This window comes from Podarcis cretensis (assembly GCF_951804945.1).
Source record: "Podarcis cretensis genome assembly, chromosome: 10".
Taxonomy (NCBI): Eukaryota; Metazoa; Chordata; class Lepidosauria; order Squamata; family Lacertidae; genus Podarcis; species Podarcis cretensis.
The window spans coordinates 19,852,774-19,868,657 of record NC_137179.1 but is presented as its reverse complement, the minus strand read 5'-3'; the positions used below and the strand labels follow the sequence as shown (position 1 = coordinate 19,868,657).

General features: G+C 44.2%; 1 protein-coding gene across 8 annotated transcripts in view; it reads left to right on the top strand.

The window, feature by feature from the left end:
• Positions 1-15,884, top strand: part of IQSEC3 (IQ motif and Sec7 domain ArfGEF 3) — a 150,485-nt gene that overhangs the window by 91,328 nt on the left and 43,273 nt on the right. For 7 of the 8 annotated variants that reach the window (XM_079992246.1, XM_079992241.1, XM_079992245.1 and 4 more), the window contains exon 3: positions 9,096-9,384. In XM_079992246.1, the coding sequence (XP_079848372.1) occupies positions 9,096-9,384 (289 nt within the window). Of the gene's footprint in view, positions 1-7,558; positions 7,698-9,095; positions 9,385-15,884 lie in introns of those variants that run through there. The other variant, XM_079992247.1, reaches the window with a different exon arrangement.

Sequence of the window (15,884 nt, the reverse complement as noted above, 5' to 3'; positions counted from 1 at the left end):
TGTGGAAAAGGTTTCCCTTTCTGTGTTGTTACAGGGTTTGCCCCCCCCCCCATCTCCTTGCTCCCTCTGTAATGGCTAGGCCAGGAAGCTTAAGACATAGTGGGAGCTTGAAGTTGTTTTGATGCTTCTGTACAACTTGGGCAGCCAAACCCATGTAAGCAGCCATTTATGGTGGTACAATAAACATTCTGTTTCTGCTGCCTTTTTGAAACTGCAAAAATAGAGAGATTGTCAAGCACATCGTCGAACTTATCATCAATTATTATTATATTTGTAACCTGCTTTTCAATCCGATGGTACCTTGCAGGACAGTCATTTGTGAAGTGTGCTCAGAAACGTACTGGGAGCCAATGTATGTCTTTCAGGACTGGTGTTATGTGGTCTCAGCGGCCACTCCCAGTCACGAGTCTAGCTGCCACATTCTGGATTAGTTGCAGTTTTCGGTGTTGATTTGTAGCATCCAAGTGCACAGCGGAATGATGAGGAATACGTGCCAACATGCTCTGTATTGCTTTATTTACATTTCATAGCTGGTAGATTACAGAAAACCATCTTGTCTCTGCCGAAGCAGAAAAATGCATCCTCTCTCCTCTGAAGCACAGAGAGAAACTCACAGAACTGCAAAGAACAGTGAAAAACAGGAAACCAGTGTACGTCACATCCAGCCTCCCTTTCCCGTGGGAAACACAACAGTACAAACTGTGGAATGTAAACATTGTCTTGTGACAAGCCTTTCGCTGCACAGTGAAGAGAGCAGAAACCAACATCCTCCCCCTTTCTGTGAACACCACTGGGCAGCGTGTTCGTACAATATCAGTACAAACCCAACTTCTGCACATAGGTACAGTGTTGATCCCTTGATACAATCTTGGACAATACATCAGCAGGAATTTCATTACCTGGCATATAGGACACCGTTACGAGTCCCTTCTGAATACGTTCCCTAGCATGTTGCAACTTCAATTGCAAGTGCTTCGTGCTTTGCTTACAACCTTCAGAATTCAGCAAAGCCAAACATGCTTTGTTGTCCTGGTAAACCTGGATTGGACATTTGACAGGAATTTTCATGTCTTTGCACAATTGTAACAACCATTCACAATCTTTGAGTGAATAAGACAGTGCATTCAGTTCAGCTTCACAAGTACTTAAGCTAACTGTTGTTTGCTTCTTGCATGACCAATCAAAAAGACCCTGATTGTACATGTAGCAAACTCCAGACGTACTTTTCCTGTCTGTAGTGTCACTTCCAAAACTTGCATCTGCAAATATCTCAAGACCACCAGACTTCTGACTGTTAAATCTCAGTCTGTAATGCATAGTGCCTTTCAAATACCGCGCTATGCGTTTCAGAGCTTTCCAATCCTTAACAGTAGGATTGTTGACTTGTCTGCTTAGCAAATTACAGCTAACAGCAATGTCTGGTCTTGAACATCTGGCAATGAAGTTTAGCTTGCCTAGCACACTTCTGTACAGTGTAGTGTCAGAAAATGCTTCTTCAGTGTCATCTACCTGATAACCTGTTGTCATTGGTGTGTCTACAGGGTTAGCATCCATCAGGTTTAGTTTGCCTAACACATCAGCAATTTTCCGTGACTGGTGTACTAGAATGTTACCATCTTGATCTCTCTCTATTTCCAGAGATAGGTAGTTGTTTACCTCACCAAGATCTTTCATGTCAAAGTGTTCTTTCAGTTGAGCTAGGGCGTTATTGTACATTGTGACATCATCCCAAAAGAATAATAAATCATCAACATAAAACAAACAATACAGTTTCTTTTGCCCCTCCTCTTTGACAAATACACATGGATCAGCTTTCCCTTGCTTAAAACCTAGAGAAAACAATACTTCAGTGAGTTTTGTGTGCCAACACCGTGCACTTTGTTTGAGACCATAAAGGGACTTTTTCAGAGCACAAACAAATCCCTGTTTTACCTGTACGCCATCAGGTGGAAGCATATAAAGTGATTCATTTAGAGATCCGTACAGAAAAGCTGTATTCACATCGTGGTGACTAATGTGTAGATTCTCCTCTGCAGCTAGCTTGAGCATAAGCCTAATGCTCTCATACCTCACTGTGGGTGAGTAGGTCTCGTGATAGTCTTCACCTGGTACCTGTGCAAAACCTCTGGCTACCAATCTGGCTTTGTGTCTGACTATCTTGCCATTTTGATCAGTCTTCGCTTTGAAGACCCATTTGCTTCCAAGCAGTTTCATTCCTGGAACTACTGGAACAAGTTCCCATGTTTTGTTCCTTTCCAAGGAATCAAGCTCAGCCTTCATGGCATTTAACCATGGTTCAGCTTCCTTTGAATCCAAATCCTGGATTTCTTGGAAACTTGAAGGTTCAAATACCTTCTTGGAGCTTTTAACAGCTGTTACTGCTATCTTAGCAAACTCATCAGCAAATCTCTTTGGAGGTCTGCCTTTTGTGGCTCTTTGTGACCTGCGAATTAGCCTTAGGTCTTCAACACTCTCCTCTTCCTTCTTAGGAGAAAAGCGACCTATTGTGAACAATGGTTCCTCCAATTCTTGATCAGAGCTTTCAGAGGGTCGCATAGAGGCTTTCGCACTCTTGAAATCCTCTGAATCACCCGATTCAGTTTCAGACTCAGAATCAGAACTTTCACCAGTGGGTGTGGGTTGTTGTGGTTGCTTTTGACTATCCTCAGTCTCATCACTGTCATCAGGATAACATTGGAAAATTCCCACATTCTCCCCCCACTTGGCATTGTACTCAACACTTCTTGTGAGCTTAATGGTCTTAGAGTCAGTCATCCTTATTCTGTAAGAACCTTTCTCATAACCTAGAAAGATACCATGCAAACCACGCTTGTCTAACTTGGAGTTTTGTGGTGAGTGAACCCACATGTCAGAACCAAAAATTCTCATGTGTTTGATGTATGGCTTCTTGCCAAACATCTTCTCATAGGGGGTACAACCAATCGCTGAAGATAACCTGCGATTATAACTGTAAGTGAAACATGAGAGAGCTTCGGCCCAATAACTCTCTGGAAGATTTGCATCATGCAGCAAGGTTTTTAACCCTTGAAGCAACGTCTGATTTGCTCGTTCTGCAAGTCCATTCTGCCATGGCGAGCGAGGACTAGACAAATCGTGTTGAATTCCTTTCTCAGTCAGAAAAGCTTCAAACTGCTGAGAAGTGAATTCCCCCCCGCGATCTGTGAAAAGAATTTTTACCTTCCTACCATGCACATTTTCCAACCAAGCACAGAATTCCTTGAACCTAGGAAAAGCCTCTGATTTCTGCTTGAGATTGTACACATAAATATACCTGGAAAATGCATCAATGAGAACCATGAAGTACCTATTTCCTCCCAAAGAGGGCGCTAGTGGTCCAACCAAATCAGCATGAACAATTTGGTATGGTTCTGTAGCTTGCCTACTAGACACCTTACCTTTCGCAGCCATTTTCACCTTGTTTGCTGCGCATGCCTTGCACTTCATGTGGTACCTGCAGGGTTTAATAGTCATACCTTCAACCAAGGCAGGCATTTTAGATACTGCCTCAAAACCCAAATGTCCAAATTTTCGATGAAAATCATGAATACATTCTGCATGCAAACATTTGTCAGAACCTGCAATGCAACAAGTGTCATCCTGCACAACATCATCATAATACAAAACATATAAACGATCAACATATTCAGCATACAATACATAATCATTTTTCTTTGTGATGATGCACCTTTTGTTCTTAAAGGAAACGTCAATGTTCCGCTCATTCAGCTGTCCAACGCTGAGCAGATTATGTTTGGCATCTGGAACATAAAGTACATTCTGTATCGATAAGTTCAAACTGTGAAGAACAACAGTTCCGTAGCCTTTACTGGGGATTGTGTGGTCATCCGCCTGGTGAATCGCACCTTCCTGCGGTGTAAAAGACACGAACAGTCGCTTATTGTTGCACATGTGGTGCGTAGCTGCTGAATCAACAACGAAGAAAGATCTCGACGTCTTCTGGACCTCTGCAACATTTGGAGTGAAGCGTGAGACCATTGCTTTGGGTTGCGTTGTCCTGGACACCGGACCTTTGCCTTTGCTCTGGCCTTTTCCACGCGATGAGCTTTCGCTGCGCTGCTCTGTCTTGGCCCTGGGATATCTGCATTCCCTCTTCATATGGCCTAGACGTCCACAGGAGTAGCATTTCACTGCCTTCAAAGCTTTAGCGCCATCTGGTGGTTCCACTGCACTCTGGGATGACGTCTGTGAAGACTCCCCCTTACCCATGCAGCTATCACCCTGGCAATCTGCTTCATTCTGAATCATGGCAGTAACATAATCCACTGTCAGCTGAGCGGTGGGCTGTACAGCAATCTGAGTCGCAACAGACTCCCAACCTGAACCCAAAGATTGTAGTATCATGAAGGAATACACAGCCTCTGGAAAGTTGAGTCCTCTCTGTTGCAGCTCATGTCTCAGATTCTGCATCTCCATCAGATGTGTACGCACATCTCCACCTTCAGCAAGAGCCATATTATGCAGCTTGTTAAAATAAAACATAGTAGACCCAGCTTCTGTCCTCAAGTGTGCCTCCCTCAAAGCGTCCCAAATTTCTCTGGCTGAGGTCTTATCACGCAATAGACAGAGCTCTTCTGGGGATACTATCAATGTAAGAGTTCCCCTTGCTTTGGAATCTTTAGCTTTCCATGCATCTGTAACTGGAGCTGGGGGGGTGTCTGTAATAACTTCAAACAGACCCTCTTTCCGCAGAATAGCCTCTGCATAGATAACCCAGTCCGTATAATTTTTCTTATTGAGCTTGGGAATCCCACAAGCATCCTGAAGGGCCATCATGACTCTGGCATTAGCCTTCTGCATCATCTCTGCTGCTTTAAACAAGCTGCTTTATACAAGCTGCATCTCTGCTGCTTCAAGCCTCATTCCAAAGGCAAGTTCAAAAGTGCTTTCTCTCTGCTGCCTTAATCATGCTGCGTCACTGTTATCAGCAGCTGCTTCAGCCCAAAAGTTACTTTCGATTTCCCCAGCATAGCTATAGCCGCTGCCTGTTTCCGGCAAACGGACATAAAAGTTCAAAGTCCAGCCATAAAGCCATTAATTAGAAGCTGGCAGGCTGCCCGGAGCAGTAGCACATACCTCATCAATCATCTTGACGCACAGATACCGTCCGATCCGTCCTTCGCATTCCGATCCTTTTGCTGGCATTCCGATGACTGCGTCTTCTGGGCCATAACCAAAATGTTGATTTGTAGCATCCAAGTGCACAGCGGAATGATGAGGAATACGTGCCAACATGCTCTGTATTGCTTTATTTACATTTCATAGCTGGTAGATTACAGAAAACCATCTTGTCTCTGCCGAAGCAGAAAAATGCATCCTCTCTCCTCTGAAGCACAGAGAGAAACTCACAGAACTGCAAAGAACAGTGAAAAACAGGAAACCAGTGTACGTCACATCCAGCCTCCCTTTCCCGTGGGAAACACAACAGTACAAACTGTGGAATGTAAACATTGTCTTGTGACAAGCCTTTCGCTGCACAGTGAAGAGAGCAGAAACCAACATCGGGTCACCTTCAAAGGTAGCCCCATGTAGAGAGCATTGCAGTAGTCCAAGCAGGAGATAACTAGAACATGCACCACTCTGGAGAGACAGTCCGCGGGCAGGTAGGGTCTCAACCTGCATACCAGATGGAGCTGGTAGACAGCTGCCCTGGACATAGAATTGACCTGCACCTCCATGGACAGTTATGAGTCCAAAATGACTCCCAGATTGCACACATGGTCCTTCAGGGGCACAGTTACCCCATTCAGGACCAGGGAGTCCTCCATATCTGCCCCTTGTTTCCCCAGAACAGTACTTCTGTCTTGTCAGAATTCAGCCTCAATCTGCATCATCCGCATACTGATGAACACCCAGCCCAAACCCCCTGATGATCTCTCCCAGTGGCTTCATATATAAACAGCAGTGAAATGGATGAACACAGATTGGAATGGAAATTGTTGTCTTACATCCATTGTTCTGAATAATGAGTGAGGTGGTTTTTATTTTTTTTTTAATTCTCCTGTATTCATTTTTGAATACAATCTTAATCTAAAAATAAAAGATCAGAAAGAAAAAGAAGTGAAAAGGAAGGACATTATGCAACACGCAGGGACCATTTTAAAAGTTCTTCCCCATTCTCTACCAGCTTCTCCATCAAGCAAGTTGGCAGCAATGTGATCAGAACAATGCACTGCTTCTGTGCACTGCTTATTTACTGTATAGAACTGCTTGGTTCTTCATTCACAAGTTACATGTGCAATAGTTACCACAGGCAGGCCGCAAGACAGCTAGCCTAGCACACCTGCACTTTTAGAAGCAATTCAACGTGCTGGAGTACCGGACTAGTTCAGGGGCCCCTTCTGCCCCTTCTGCCTCAGAAGGAACCTCACAGGGTGAAGGCCTAAAGATCTGGTATCCCTTCAGAGGTTGTGCTGGCCTGGCTTAGGGTGACCAGATCCAAAGGGGCACAGGGCCATCTGATATGCCACTGGCTGTATTAAAGAAGGAATTCCAACAGGCACAACTTCTTTTAAGTCTCCAAATGACAAGATTCATCTGCCAAAATTCACTTTCCCATGTAACTATTAAAGGCACATAATAACATAAAAAGGCCTCTACTGGATCAGACCAAATGCTAGCGTTGAGTCCTGGATCCTGTCTCGCACACTAATCAACCAGATGCCTACAGGAAGCCCATAAAGGGACAGTGGAACTCTCCCACTCATGAACCCTAGCAACTGATCCCTAGTGTGAGCTGCAAGCTGTCTTTGATACTGGAGGCAGCATATAGCTATAATGACTAGTAGCCATATGGTCCATGAATTTGTCTAATCTCATTCTAAAGCCATCACCATGCTCTGTGGAGGTGAATTCTATATTTAACTATGCACTGTAGAAGTACTTTCTTTTATCTGCCCTGAACCTTACAACATTCAGTTTCATTAGATGACCTGACCTTCAAGTGTTCATGAGAGAGGAAGAAAAACTCCCCTCTGTCTATGCATAATTTTATAAACTATGATTGCTATTTTATTTCCCTTACTCTCTTGTTTTTCTAATTTAAAAAACCCCCAACCCAAACAGTGTAACCTTTCCTTGTAGGGGAGTTGTTCCCATGCCTTGGTCATCTTTCTGATCACCCCTTTCTGCACCCACAATATTCCTTTCTTCCTCTTTTCCTGGTTGTCTGCGTAAGGGCCAGGGAACGGTGCAATGTGTCTCTGAGGGGATGTTGATACTTAGCAAAGCCAGTGTAATGTGGGTTGTTGCATGTATTTTCCCCCTAGTGCTAAAGCTCCTTTGCTTGTTTCAGCTCCATCTTCATCTTGCTGCTATGGAAATGAGAATTAGTAAAAGCTTTCTTTTTCTTTCTCTCCCTGGGAGAGCTGTCCTTGCATAATCCTGCAATGCATTAATATTCTTGTCTTCATGACATCACAGTGTGTTGCCATGGAAATTATTGTAATGTCACAAAAATTTGTATTATGGATTCACTGAAAATGTGGGCGAAGTTTGGAGCATGCTCTGCAAATCAGCAGGAAGTTGGGAGCAAGTTAGTAGGAAGTGTTCAGACTTACAGCTATTGTGAGGCAAAAGAGGTTTTAAAGTTTGATATTCCAAAGAGTGCCCGTCAAAATGCATTCTTGTACCAGTTTCTGCCCCCTTTCATTTTCATGGTAGCAACTATTCTTCTCTTGCCAAACCACTAACCACTTCTTAAACTGTGTAAAGTTAAAAGGAAGGTTTTGGTTTTGATGTGTTTCAGAAGTCAGTGTGTTGGTGAAAATTATAGGGTGGGCCCTTAGACCAGTGCACACTGAATTTCTTTTTGTGTGTGCAAGTGTCTGTTGGATCATTGACTGTGTGTTACTGTTAGTGATATAATTTCTGTTCTGTTTTTGTTTTGTGCCTGAGGATGGGAGGAGTCTAGATGTGAATTCAGGATCTCATCTCCATAGGTCTGTAGGGAAAGAAAACACACATTTTTCTGGGAGTCTCACTGAACACAATGGGTCTTACTTCTGAGTAAACATTCTCAGGCTAGGGCTTCAGGCAATAAAAAGAACAAATAGGGAACCAGCAACTTATCATAATTCGGCTATTTTCCCCGATTTGCAGTAAGTTCTGCAGTAATTTTAACAGTGGTGGGGTTTTTTTCTATTGATCTGTCAAACTGCTTTCACCACACTTCTACCTCCTTACCACTTAAAAAAACTTGTACATAAAGCTATGAGTACAAATATAAAACAAGCACCAAAAAGAATACATTACCTCATACTCTGCCTAAACGAAAAACACACAGATAAGTCTTACACAACACCACACATTTCTAGAGTTAGACCTACAAAATATTCTGTTCATGCTGTTATCATTACATTCTAATAAAAGTCCTTCTCCCTTAGGCCACACGTTATATAAGGGTGCTTACAGCACCAGAGAGTTGTATGGCTCGGATTTGGTCAGGGCTCTTTCATCTCACAATTTGGCTTTTACACTGCACATACCTGAGGCATACCCTGTAACATATAAGTTGAATACAGACACTTTTGTTTTTATGCCTTGGTTGAAAAGGATTGGCCTATATCTGCCTCATGAACACACCCAATGTAGGCCACCTGCTAAGCATTTTGGCCTCTCAGGAGCTCAACAAGGCTCCCATTTTTTTGCAGTCTCAGGGAAGCAGCAATTGGGGGAAAGTCATGACCCCAGTGGGTTACCATACATTGTGTGTGTGTTGGCTTGGTGAGCCACAGGTGGTGTAGGCCTCCCCTCACTTTATACTGCCTCAACGGCCTTGGTGTGTAACACAGCGGAGGAGAGGAAAGAGCGATGGTTTCCCCTGCCCCTGCCACGCTCCTCGTAGTAGTGCAAGGGCCTACTCAGCGCCAGCTTTTTAACCGGAGCCCAGGAGCTTCCGTGCTTCTGCCCAACCACAGCGACGATGCTCTGCGGCTGTTTGCAAAGCCGATTAGCTACTGAAGGCTAGGGAATGAACATGAAAAGGGGATGCAAAAAAGCAAAACAAAAACAAAAAACCAAATAAACAAAAGAGAAACGTTGCGTTTTGTTCACAGTGACGATCCCTGCGGTTCAGCCAGCAAGAAACCCGGGTGTGACGCGGAGGACCCGAAGGAGGCCAGCAGACAGGAAGGCAGGTCCGACACCTTGAAGTTAAAAGCCCGGCATGCGGAGCTGCAGGAAGAGCAGGCGGATCAGGCTGCGGGGTGCTCCCTTTTGGTGCAGAAGGCCAGCCTCCACCATACGGGTTCCCCCGTGAGAGGCCAGCGCAGCAAAGGGGCAGCCACATGTTCCCATGCCGCCACTTCCGATTATGAGCTCTCCCTTGACTTAAAGAATAAACAGGTACACCAGCTTCTCCTCATGCCGTGGGAGACGGGGCCGGGGCGGGCTGGGGGCCATTGATCCACTCTCTAGCTTAGTTTCCATGTGCATCACCACTGCCCCGCAGACCACCGCCATTGACGTGGGTTGTGGGGGGAACGGGCATAACAGATGTGGGAAACGACCGTGACTCAGAGGCAGAACACGCGTGTTGCATGCAGGGAGTCCCTGGCTTCAGTCCCTGGCATTTCCATTTAAAAGGAGCAGGTAGCAGACATTGTGAAAGATGTCCACACCCATTTTCTTTCTGCCTGAGATTCTGGAAAGCTGCTGCTTGCCAGAGCTAGTCCAGGGCTAGACTGGAAAATAGGCTGACTTTCTACATTGCTCTTCAATGTTCCCAATACAGGATTTTGCACAGTTCAGCCAGAGGACAAGAAATTTGCCTAAAGGGCGCAGATTTCTCTCACGAAACCAACACATAGACCAGCTCTCAGTGCCTGTTACTTTTGGCTCACGGTACCCAGGGATACATCATTCACCCCACACACCCTTCACCAAGCAGTGCTATGCAAGCTGCACCCCACAATTCAAAACTGGTCCTCTTACTCATCTGACAGATAGATCAAGGATTGAGGCTTTGCATACCTTACTTTGTCCCCCACAGTGAAAGGTGTCTGGAGCAGAAGAACTGCAATGTATATTCATCACTGCTCCCCACTTTTTAAAGTCAGCCATCCAAGGTCTGCTGTATACACTGCAGTTATCACAGGGGGTTCAAAGCCCAGGGAAAAGAAAACATGTAGATCTGGGTTGGTGTTTGTTAGAACACTGTGTTATGTGCCTGGGTTTAGCAGGGACCTAACACCTGATAGTTAATCAACAAAATATCACAACTGCACTCCAGATGAGCTCCTAGATTTGTTTTGCGTGTTGGTCTTTTAAAAAAAAATGTGAATAGACTCCTTCCTGTGCCTTTAGCAGCAACATAGATGGGTTGACAAAATGCAAGGGGCTGAAACATGTCCACTTATTGCACCTCCATACAGGGAAAATGATGCAGCTGAAATGCATCAGGAGCTGGTTCTTCACTGCATTTCTGGGTGCCAGGCCTAGCTTCTGATCTCATTGTGCGTTTATACATGTTTTTGGCTGCATCTATCACACATCTACCTGGCTGGGAGCAAGTCCCAACAGACTGAATAGATGCACCAAGGATTGTTGTGTTTACTTCTTCATTGTCACTGTTGTTGTTCACCCAGATAAATGTTTTTGCTCCTTCTGAGCATCCATTTCTCCATCCAAAGTCCAAGTTCATTACATTTCTACACTTCTGCACTGAAACCTGTACTGCAGCCTTCTTCAACCTGATGCCCTCCAGGTGTTTTTGAACTACAATTCCCATCAGCCCTAGCCCAGCATTATGGGAGTTGTAGTCCAAAACATCTGTAGGGCACCAAGTTGGAGATGGCTGAGGGCTAACGCCGAGAGAGGAACCCGTAATGTGCATCCAGTTGTATATTGGGAAAATGATTTTCCAGTTATGCATTGGTGTCATGCCAAAGTTCCAAAGATGCAAGACTGAATTGGGATTTCCAGCTTTTAATCTTTTAAGAAATCCTGGTCAAGAGGTGGCGGTTCCACATCCTACAGCAGAACCAATGGATCAGAGCAGCATATTGAGGAGCCAGGCAAGTTGGGGTCGAACCTAGCAGAATCTGATGGAATAGGATAGAACATGGCAGAATCCAGAGTTTACAGACAAGTACTAGTTTACTGTACCCGTTGCCTGAAGGCTTGCTGGTTGTGCCAGAAAATCCTGACTGGCTAATTGATACGTCTAAGAGAAAAACCAGTAGCTCTTTGCCAACGCTTTCGGAAGCAAAATGGGGCCATTCATTCACCTTTTATAGCCAAAGCAGCATTACTCACATACAGTATGTTTCTGCATATCTGGGAGAAGTGTGCGAAAGGAGATTTCTTTTAAAAGCACTCCCCTGAAAGATGTTGAATTTCCTAACAAAGGGGGTAAAGAGGGGACTGCACATGCAGTCGCATTGCTCCAGTGACTGACGGTTTGTTTGCATTTTATCTGTTCTGGGCTACGCAGCTGCCATCAGATACACCCTCTTATCTTAGCATCCCCATTCCCTCCTGTCACCAGCTGAGTGGAGCTATAATGCCCCATCTGTGTGAGTAAGAGCCCCTGACAGTAGCTAAAGGGCGAGTAGCCAAAGGGGAGGCTGAGCTTAAGTGGGGAATGGCATCTCCATGATTTCTTGAGCCTTGGCTGGCCTACTGGCTCAGAGGAGAAGAGAGGAATCTCCTTCACCGCCAGCCAGTCTCAGCTGAACAGAAAGGTTTGTAGGATCATGTAGTTGGGAGGGACCCTGAGGGTCATCTAGCCCAACCCCCTGTAATTTGCATTTCTATGCCTTCTGCAGATAACTGCAATGGAAATAGAGATGTAGAGATAAAAATTCTAACTGGACAGAACGAGGGCAAGCTCAAGATACTGTGCTGCCTGAAGCAAAGGACAAGATGGCACCCTCTCCCATTCTATGTGCAAAAGCCAGCTGGGCTGGCAAGTCAAACTTACCTGAATATTGGACATGGGTTAGTGTCCTCCATGAAGGCATAGGACAGGCTGTGTGCCACTCGCAGCTTCATCCTCCAACAGGTATATCAGGAAGAATGACTGGGGCAGCCACTTACCCCGTGCACAGACCAGCTTGCATGCACCACCTGAGGCAGCTGCCTCACTTGCCTTATACCAAGGCTGGCCCTGTGCTGAATTTGGCATGCAAAGTTTTTCCCTCACTCTTGTGACACAAAAGCAATAAGCTCCACCCCCCAAAAAACCATACAACTATTGAAGGTACAGGAGTCTTACAGTCAACTACATCTGTTCGCCTGACCAACTTGTATTCTAGCCCGTCAGCTGCTTCATAAAACTGCTCATAGCCAGTCATTTTATTTATAAACTGCAATTTCCACAAATGCATCTATATTCACAGCAAATGTATATACAAAAAAGAAGTCCAAATGTATTAGAATAATAACAATGCATAATAAAAAGTATACTTATTGCTACAAGAGAACAATACAAAATACCAGCAATTAACATGCACCAACATTTAAGGAAGTGTAAAGCTCACCAATAGTAAAAAAAAACTACCTTCACATCCAAAAATTTGACCCAAAGCAGATGACACCAGTAACTATCTAGCACCCGCAAAAAGCCAAAATTCCCCCTTGGAATTCAAATGGAAGCAGCTTCCTTAAGAAGGGTAGGGCAATGCTTCTTACATTTTAGGTGTGGAGGTGTCACCTTGACCCAAGTTGAAACCTAGATGTCAGGAATCAGCCACAAATTTATTTCTTGAGAAGAAGAGACTGCAGCTTTTTCTATGTTGGCAAACCTTGGTCCAACAAAACAAACTGAAAATTTTTATTTTCTTACTAGTTAAACCCAGAAAAAGTTTGAAAACTGGAGAAGTTCAAATGTTCCCACCACCTCCCTTGAGAAAGGCAAAATGAAGCAACCAAGTATAATTGGAAATATATTGCATGGAGAACTTTTTTTTTTAAAATAAAGGATATAGGTGAAATCAAACAAACCCACAAAAAAATCCTGGGAAATGCAGTACAATTGGTATTTAATGAATCTAGAGATGAACAAATTAAATCTACAGCCTGTGATCAAGAATGAAAGCTAAAGCAGTAGCAGAGCTCTGTTCAGTGAGCAGGCAGCCTCTGAAAAATGGAGAATAACAGCACAATCATGTGCATGGAAATAAGTCCCCCTGTGTTCAGTGGAGCTTACTCTCTGGTAAGCGTGCATGACATCTGCAGTCTAGCTTATTGAAAAATAAGCCAGCTATAGTTTATTCATTCATTCATTTTATTCTATTCTATTCTATTCTATTCTATTCTATTCTATTCTATTCTATTCTATTCTATTCTATTCTATTCTATTCTCTTCTCTTCTCTTCTCTTCTCTTCTATTCTATTCTATTCTATTCTATTCTATTCTATTTATTTATTTTTTTAGAAAACTTTACCGATTAACGCAGCCTTCATCAACCTGGTGCCTTCCAGATGTTTTGGACTACAACTTCCACCAGCCCCACCAAGCATAGTGTTGGTTGAGGTTGATGGGAGTTTTAGTCCAAAACATCAGGACAACACTACCAGGTTAGTGAAGGCTGACTTAATTTAATAAAAATCTCTATTGGGGGGGGGGGGGAGACTAGCACAGATAAAACTGAACAGAGTTAAAAATTAAGAGTCAAAGTCCAGAAAGGCTTGGGTAGGGATATGTGTTTATAAGAGCTTAAAAGATCATTCCTGCCTCCCAGATTGCCCAAGGGAGGGTATTCCAGAGATTGGGTGCCATCACCAAGAAGGCCCACTTCTGTAGGTGAAAATCTGCTGGGTGTGGAGCAACCAGCAGGGTCCCCTTAGAAGATCTTGGTTAGGTCCCTACCCGGGCAGGTGGTCTGCTGGTCCAAAGTTGTTTAAGGCCATAAATATCAGCAACAGAACCTTGAACTTCTTTTGGTAGCTAACAGTGTTTCTGAGAAGGTGGTATCTCATTGTATAGCCTGGTCTTAACAGCCAGTTAGGTCAGATGCCTGCTGAACCTAGGTGCCAAACCTCTTGTGCATTAGGTCCTATGCATAACTTCATTTTGCACAAGTTTCCACAAGTCTTTATTTTTTGCACTGAGATGCAGAAGTAGAAATATCTGCACGCATATCCCCGATGATGATGAGCCAGACCTTTGGGCCATCAAGCTCAGCATTGTCCCCACGGACCGGCAGTGGATTTCCAGGGTTCCCAGACAGGAAACTTCCCCAGGCCTACCTGAAGGTGCTGAGAATTTGAACCTGGGACCTTCTGCCTATAAAGCAGGTTCTCCATCACTGTCATGTCTGTGTCATGCACTTAAACCACTTTCAAACCTGTTTCACCCTCGTGGCTCACACAGGAAAACATCCAAGTTGCCTTACACTGAGTCAGACCATTGGTCCATCCAGCTCAGCACTGCCTACACTGGTAGCAGGTCTTCAGGGTCGCAGGTAAGAGTCCTGCCTGCAGATGCTGGGGACTGAACCTGGGACTTTCTGCATGCAAGGCAGATAGAAATCTCCTGCTACTTTTGCAGCAAGGGCTTAGGCATTCAGTGAAGCCATTTAGGGCTGCCTCCATTATTAAAACAATGTCCCCCCCTGCCTCAGTGACTTCAGTGCAATGCCACCTTCATGTAATATTGGGGAAAGGGGAGTATTGCTTAGAAAAGTTAGTGCTCCTGCCATTTATTTAATTCTTATCAGGGAACAAGAAGCTGGAGGTAGAATTGTATAGTCCAGCCCAAGTTCTGAGTGTTTCAGTTCCTCCGTTTTAAATGGAAATGTTAATGGACTGGGCTGTTTGGCGTTTGGTTGTTGTTGTTTTTGAAGGGAGGTGTGTTGTTGCTGTTGTTTTTTAGTACCTAATTTAGATTTATGTGGAAGTTCAGTTGGGTTGCGTATTTTTTAATGTTTTGTTTGTTGTTTATGACCACTTTTGTTATGTTGTAGTTATGCATTAGTTCACATTGTAAACTGGTTTGAGTTGTGGAAAAGCAGCATAGAAATAAAATTATTTATGAATGTATGCATGTACGTACTTCCCTATGGCCCTTTCCCCCAAATCAAGGCTTCCAGTCAAGCTTAGCCTTGCCACGCAGCAAGGAGAAGCAATCTGCTTCAGGGGCACCATAAATGGAACACAGATATAGACAGGGATTGGTGCAGTAAGACTTTTTTTTTAGTGTTGGCCATAGCTGTGATTGTGTGTGTGTCATTTGAGCTCCACTCCAGACAGCAGGGATTTCTTGGCCTGGCACAGTTCCCAGTTCCAGAAAACCATGTGTCCGTGATGGGGATCTTTGGCATAGAATTCTAAACAGCTTCCCCCAAATGTTAAGGCGACAACGTTTAATCAATTAATTGGTTAGACAAGTCTAACTAAAAGCTGCCTGGTTAATCGAGCCACAGATTAGCATATTTTAATTTAAGTACTTAAAGCGCGCACACAACTCCCCTGTGAGGAAAGGTTACAACATTTGGGGCTTTTTTCGTTCAGAAAGAAAGGCGAGTAAGGGAATAATAGAAGTCTGGACCTCTCTTCTTCCTAGCCCAAGCAAACCCACATGACAACAATGGTGTGCTAGTTTTTAGCCAATTAGAATTTTTTGTACATAAGAGAGCATTCAGACACATCTTTGTCCAAGGTGATGCCCAAGAAGTACTTCTCAAGGGGCTGATGGCAGCTGGTCTACATGTTACACCTACCATGGGGATTGTCACCCCTATGATGCCAGCTTCTCATCTCTTGAGCCCATCATGTAGTGAGTTCCTTCCTGCCCCAGATGGCAGACATGGCACTCTGCACAAAATACTGTATGTTCTGCTGGGAAAAGATGTTGGAAAGCTATACGATGCAAGCAGGTCACTTGCCCTATTTAATCTAGT